We start from the raw sequence: 7,842 nt of genomic DNA on the forward strand, positions 1-7,842 counted from the left end.
TCCCTGATTTGCTGTAAAACAGTTTGTCTAAGAAAACTTCAATTTTTGTTGACTTCTTTTTTTCTTTAGTGTTTGCAGGTTAACTAAGAGTTGAACCTTTAGAGTATTTTATTATCATGCTCGATTGCTTTAGACAGAACTGACTGTACATGTCAAACTTTCAACTTCTCAAATTCAGGTGTTTAAAAAATTATTTTTATATAGAATGTAGATTACATAAAAGGAAGCTGTTTTAGTTATTGATAGTTTAACCATACTTTACATGTATATACCATACATAGTTTAGCCAACATTTTTGTAACAATAATTAATCTTTAAATAAAAGCAAAACATTGATTTCATTATTTAAAATTTTAAAACAAAATGGATACAGTATAATGAATTCATTTTAGAATTAGAATTTTATATCTCAAAGTAAAAAATGCATATACTTGTGTTTCATACCTATGTCCATATTAAGATTAAAAATTTGTAATAAATCCTGTTTTAAGAGGGTTAAATGTAATTTTAGTTCTTTTTTCAAATGTTATTTTAAATAAACATATAGTAATTTCTGTATAAAATACAATATTGTCTACATACACTATAGTTAAGTGTGTATTTTAATTTTTATTCGTAAACAGATATATAGTTCAACTGTAAATTAAGCATAAGCTGTTTTTATACATTTAATAAAATAACTTGAATATATTAATCTTTAAATAGTAAGACTTTTTAAATTACCTTAGTTTGGACTGATACCCTAACACTAGAAATCAGGGAAGTGATTGAGATTCAGATATCATTTATTGAAGTATTTCAAAATTTCTAAAGTATCTAATATGTAAAATTTTATCTAACTAAATCATTAAGATCTGCCTGTTTAGATGTGATGGTCTGTTCTTGATTTTCATAATGGTTTATTTTCAAATTTTAATATTGCCTCTAGTTGTATGAAAATGTTATCCTCATTGGTCATATTTAAAATATTTTAAGAAAGTTTTAAAGTTAGCTTCTGGAAATTAATTTGTCATACATATTGAAATGTTTATATTTAATTCAAATTAAATACAGTGACACTGGATTATTTTCTATTTTAAAAATTTGTTTTCACTTTTCCAAAAATTTGATCATATCATAAACTAATATTGTTATTTTGTCACTGTCTTTAATTTTTTAAAAATCTTTTTATGTATACTTAGAGCAATTTTTAAACAAAAATACAAATTTTTATTTTCTAGAATGGACAGCTCTGCTGCTCATATAACTCCAATTGTTTGGTTAATAGTGATGGCTCTGCTACTAGTATGTCCTTGCAACGTGATGTTTGGAAAAGGAATTTTAACACCAACAGACTTGCTACCTCTCAAGATCGTGCCAACACTGAAGGCCTGTTGGATTTTTCTTTTGACACTTCATCCCATACAGAGGATGACAGGTTATCAAAGTCACTACTTTCTGTGTCAAAGGACTTCACAATTCCTAGTATTGCCAAAAAGGAATCCAACAGCAAAAAGTTCAATTCAGGCTCTCAAAATTCCTATCTAATCAAGCGGTCCAGAAAATTTCTGGTTGATACACACAATCAGCTATAGTTTGAAGGAGTGCCTGTTATACCTACTGCCAGTTAACATACCAATGAAATTCCAAATAAAAAGGAATCATTTCCTTTTATGTTCCTGAAATGAGAAGAAAGGGACAGTTCATTGTTAGATGGACTTGAGTTAACAGCTGTGAAGATGTTTCCCAGAAATAAAATGAAATATTTGTTTGGATTATGAGGGATCTAGTAATATAGTTAACTCAGTTTGACAATTTCCTAAAATGTACAAAACCTGCTTGTTGTGCCATTTGAAATTTGACTCTTCGGTTGTAAACAAGGTCCTGCTCATATTTATTTAAACTTTTGAATTTTTGCATCTCACAAATTTTTGATACAACTTCAAGTATATTTGTTTCACTGACTTTATATAGACTGTGCACATATGCAAAATACTTTTAAATATACTGTAATTTGTATATATAATCTGTTAAATGCTAGCCCGAAGCTATCGTGTACTTAATTTATTTGAGATGTGTAATATATTGTCGAGTGACGGGTTCTGGCTAAACTAGCAGAATTGTGATGTTTCATCGGTTGAGTGTGCCATGCCTGAAACAAGACAGCTGTCATTCAAGAGCTGGACTCTTGGACAAATTTTCAAATTTTTGCCTTCTAGCATACTTCTGTTTCTTGCCATGATCTCTACAGTAGAGTTCTGAGCACCTATTGTTTTTCATCTATAATAATAGTTACAGGGAATTGTCATGTTGTAATTTGTATGCAAAAAAGCCACATTTAAGTGTCCAAGTACCGCACGGCTTCAGGTCACAGTATTTTGGTGCCAGAAATTATTTTCGAACTCGACACCAATGCAGTCACCCGTAGGAACAAGAAGCCTAGAACAAAATTGCCTTTTTTTTAAAGTCCGAATTCGGAATGTTTTGGTTCCTACTAGCAACACGAGTCAATCTCCAGGAAGCATCTGGCAAGCGGGTAACGTGTGCCAGAGACGTCCCTGGCAGCTGGGGACATCAGGCCTATGCAATACGTCTTCCTTTTTGAGAGGTTAATTCTCTCCATGACAACTAGTTCTTAAGTTAACCATTTAGAAATTTAGTGTTTTTTCGCTTTGTGTTTTTCAGATGAAGGCACTAAACTCTGCTCGCTTCCGTAATTCCAATACTTGTATAGCAGTCAAACATAAGATTCAAAATATTGCCATAGATGTTTTTCAAATTGAACCATGGGCCATCTAGTCAAATCAAAAAACTGTACGGATTTGGCCCACTGCTGCCTCTCTCCGCCTCCACACACAGGTGGTTGCAAACATACCAATCTATCATAGATAAGCTTCTTGTGATCCGTAAGGTGGAACTCTACTACGAAAACAGTACTTCTCACTGAGGAGCCTGCCTCCTCCTAGCAATTTTTTTGCTTTGTTTGTTGTAATATCAGTTAGGCATGCACTCATTATTGTATAACTGTTAGGGTCGTGGAATGATTCTTAAATTGGAAAATTGTAAGATAATGTAAATAATTATACGTTCCCCTATGATTAATAAAGTGAACAAAGAGAATTTGTAATATATGAATTTTAAATATGACATGTAACATTTTGCAGTTACTTCAATTTTTACATACATACACAAACCACTAATGATTCAGTTGAAATGAAAATTTTAATGTCAAAGCAGTTGCTATAATTTGGCAGTTTTAAAAAAATGTATATATTTTATGTTAATGTAATCTCTATTAAAATTCTAAAATGACATAAATGTATGAAAATCAAATTGAGAAGCCAGATAACTTAACTTTATAAATGAAATAGCATCAATGAATTTAAACTGTATTTGACTAAATATACCATACTAGAGTACTAAATTTTACTTCAGATGCATTACAAAGTTTGAAATTATAAACCTAAATTTGATTTATTATTTAAATTTTACAATTAAAAATTGAATTTGATAATAGTAATTAGTGATTTGTACATAATGTATTTGATTGTATTATGGAATGCCAAGGTAGAGATTGGACTTTGTAATTTGTTCTGTTGTTAGTCCTGTTATATCCAGTATCTGTAAATTACCTAATTATTGGGAAAAAAAATTATAGAACAACTAATGATTAGAAGAAAAACATTTACAAACTTATTTCATACTTCAATAGCCATCATTAAAAATGCATTTTGTCACACCAATATCTTTTTAAGTGGAGTATAATTAAAATTATGTTTTAGGTGACTTTTAATGACCTTCAAGGAAGAAAAATAAATTCTAAATAGAATAAATGTCATCAGTATGCATTAACTTCCAAATCAAATTAATAAATTCTATACTGACAGTGTTTGTTCTATTTAGAATGTTGGTTTTTCCCTTGAAGGTTGTTTAAAAATTGTATATTGAAATTATGATGCAACACCCATACCTACAAGTAACACTTGTAAAACAATTTTCATTTTTAAAGTGTTTAAATGCAATCAATATGCTATATTTTATGATTGCTATATTCTGTGGAATGTTAGAGAAATGGAGAATAATGGTAAACAGCAGTGCAATAACTTAGAACTAAGACAACTTATTTTCATCATTGAGTCCAGTAAATTTGAATACACATGAACCTAAGAAGTTTCTAAAATCCAAAAATCATTTTTGGAATGCAATTCAATCTTCAGATTTGTTTTTAGATTCATATTTGCCCATTCTAAATAAAACAGATCAGCCACTTAATGTTCTTAAATGGAACAAACTTCATGCTTCAAACACTAATTCAAGTGTGTTAAATATTACAACTTGGTTATAAAATCTATTTGGAAATTAGTTTTCAAAATGGATCTTATACCAGATTTTTAAACAAGTTTCCACAAATTCCTATTGTTAAACATACTGTGTAAAGGTGATAGATATGTAAAATGGCAACCTTATTGTTTGATTAGTCATCAAATTACCATAATTAAACCTGTAACTTAGTTTAACAAATCTTCCTAATAATTAGATTAGTATTAATCTAATATACTAATTAATTTTGCCCTTTTTTTGTATTTGACATAGAGCTTATTCTTAAGTCTCACTTGAGAGAATAGGTTCCAATTAAATCAAACTTACCATTTTGGCAAGTTTAGTCTGGCAAGTTTGACAAAATCTTGGCAATTCTTGACAAAATTAAGACTTTCCAATTAAAATAAACTTTAAGTTTCATTTTTGGCAAATCTTGCAAAATACTTAGCATTTGGAATATAATTTGTAGTCAATAGTATTTATTTTTTTAAACAAAAGTTTTATATAAAACCAATAATCAGTGTCAGTATAACTTTGTTTTTATACAACTTTAAATGCTGTATATTTTCATTCTTAATAATTTGTAGATCCATTTCAAGCTATTTAATATATGAAAGTCCTTTATAAAAAAGAAGAAAGAAAAAAAAATTCACTTATCTTTTGTAGATTAAATAGATATACAGTAATCTACAAAAGATAAGTGATTTTTTTTGTAGCTAGCCAAATAACCATTATTTGGTTATTTCATCTTTTTCAGTTTGTTTCACCATTTGTTAGTTAAACTAACAAATGATGAAACTAATGTTATCCATTAACATACTGACTCATGTTCATTTTGTTATTTAAACAATTTAAGAGGATGTGAAAATGCTGTAATAAATTGTTTTGATTAAGCAAAGTTGGTTTTCATGTATCACTATATAAAAACTAAAATGTATCAAAGCTATGAAGGCTCATTTGTTTTATGGACAAAAGTATTTATTACTTTTATTCTAATCTATAGAGCATAACCTGTTCATTGTTTAAAATGTGTTTAACACCTTTTAAAAAGTAAGTACAGTAGTGCGTCGATTATCCGAATCAATTGGGGACTGGGGTTGTTCGGAAAATTGATATATTGGATAACCGATTGTGTACGGAAAAATATATTAACCTATGCCATGTTGAAATTTTTCTCCGTTGCGTGTCGCTTCGCGTTGAATTTTCGTCGATGTTAAGCCTAACGAAGACTATTGTATCGTGAAAAATTTTTTTATTTTGTACAAACAAAATAAATATATTGAAAAATATAAAAACAATAAAAAATTATACTTCAGAAGTTAATTTAGTATCAAAAACGTAAAATATTTGAGTAGCCCAAGACATAGCCAAAGATTGCAGCGCTACAGCACTGGCGAAAATTTAAATTTGCCGACTGGAATTCTTTCGGATGATTGACTTTCGGATAATCAAGGCTTCACTGTATTAAAATTCCAATTTATATATCAACAAATGTATTTAAGTTAATACAGATTTGAGTTTCTACTGGAATATTTAATTTACTAAAGAAATGCAATTTTAATACTTATAAATGTAACCTCATTGTCATAAATTGAAAGAATAATTCTTTATGCTCATTAGTTATTTCTCTTCTTGGAGAATGATTGCAATTTTATGAAGTTAAACTTTTAATATTGAAACTGCAAATTTTTAAAAATCTATTCTATTCTTTCTCCCCCTGGTTCATATGGAGAGTTTGAAAGTTATTTATGGATTTAAAAAAAACTGTTCCAGTTCCACTTCTAGACTGACTGACTGCCATCTTAATCTTAGATCAGTTTAAATGTCACACTAGTATATAAACAAGTTAATTTATATTTCAATACAAGTTTAAATTTTAAAATTTTTGTTACATATAAATTAGCTAAGCTGAAAATACAAGATAACTTACTATATCTTCATTTTATAATCTAATGATAATTTTCAAGTGAATTTTAAGATTGTTTGCAAATCACCACTATATTATTTTAAATCTGATTTGAAAATTTCATATTAAAATCAAAAAGTGAAATATTCTGCTTCTTAGCAAAACAATAACCCAAATATAATAATTTACAAAACTAATTATATATTAAAACGTTCAATTCAATATTACATAAAAATGATTATGTAGAAATATGCTTAATTTTTCTGTTGTCTATCACAAATAAATGTATTCACTATCAATAACTCAAATATGTTTTCATTAAAAGAATGGATATAACTAAGTCTGCTTAAAGAACTACATTTTCTAGTTTTACCAATCAATGGTAAACTTAACTTTTTGTAGTGTATAAATAACTGCAAAAGAATATAAATAGAAACTATATTGTTCAAATGTCATCACTTAATTTTTTCAATTGAATATATTTAATCTACCCTCAATCTATTACTTAAATATATATTGTATTCAGATTTATTTCCAATATTTTCCATTAATTAATTAATTGCTACATTCTATAGCATTGTTCATTTATCAATACTTATCAATGAAAATCTCAGGCAGCAAGCTGGACTTTCTCACATATGTATTATTAAAACAATGTTCATCATCCCTGAAAAACCTCTAAAATGTTTTCCTTTTTGCTTTTCTCTGTAGCATTACATTGATTATTGTAACTAGAATTAAAATCTCAAAACTGATAATTCAAATTATTTATAAATATAAGATTTATAGAATGGCTGAAAGATTCAACTGAAAAAATCTAGCATCAACAATATGAAAGATTCAACTGAAAAAATCTAGCATCAAAAACTGAAGAAAAATTTAAATAATCAAGACTGTGGACTAAAAAATTTAAATGAAAAATAATTAACATTTGTAACCTGATTATTATTTCACATATTTTTCTTCTATTCAATGAATTTTATGCTGTAAATTTGTTATTCCTATTTACTTCAAATTTTTAATGTCATTTATATATATTTTTAAATGAAGTGACAGAAGTTTGCTTGTTTTTATTGAAAAGGTTTATTTATTGTGACATCACAATGCCAGGCTGAATTTTTAATCATATTTTTAAATTAATATATATGCTCTTCACCTCAAATTAGTGTCTTGCCCCTGTACATCATACTTTTCCTGTTAGATAGCAATGGATTTGTGGGTCTTCTATCAATAACTTCTTTCAAGGGAAAAGTTTTGAATTAAAATAAAACATGAAGTTCATATGAAGTTAATTGTGGCTTCCTGTCCTAAGCTTTCCATATCCCCTTTCATCTATCTCTGTTCTCAAGATTAAGGAAAGGCAGACAGTAGGATTTTATAGGTCTACAATTTTTTCAAATTGAGGCCCAAAAGTATAAAATTTTTCATTTTAAATACTTTTTTCATGTTAAATATTTGCTTAAACAGAGGTAAAATAAAAAATGATTAAAAATGATCAGTTATTTCTTTATACTGTAAAATTGAGAATACAGTGGTGATTGGTTAATGAACAGTTCAGACTATGAACAAATCAGATAACAAACACTTTCATGAAAGATTTTTATGTTTGGACAATGAACACCTCACAGAACAAACAA

The 7,842-nt window shown here is 27.9% G+C and overlaps 1 protein-coding gene across 3 annotated transcripts in view; it reads left to right on the forward strand.

Moving 5' to 3' along the window:
• LOC111639994 (protein kinase C-binding protein NELL1-like) overlaps window positions 1–3,106 on the forward strand; it is a 45,943-nt gene extending 42,837 nt beyond the window's left edge. For all 3 annotated transcript variants that reach the window (XM_023385987.1, XM_023385988.1, XM_023385989.1), the window contains one exon: window positions 1,221–3,106. In XM_023385987.1, the coding sequence (XP_023241755.1) occupies window positions 1,221–1,527 (307 nt within the window). In that variant the 3' untranslated portion in view covers window positions 1,528–3,106. The remainder of the gene's footprint in view (window positions 1–1,220) is intronic.
• The last annotated feature ends 4,736 nt before the right edge of the window (window positions 3,107–7,842 follow it).

Source organism: Centruroides sculpturatus, unplaced genomic scaffold (assembly GCF_000671375.1).
Source record: "Centruroides sculpturatus isolate CEXI.00-Female unplaced genomic scaffold, Cexi_2.0 scaffold1385, whole genome shotgun sequence".
Taxonomy (NCBI): domain Eukaryota; kingdom Metazoa; phylum Arthropoda; class Arachnida; order Scorpiones; family Buthidae; genus Centruroides; species Centruroides sculpturatus.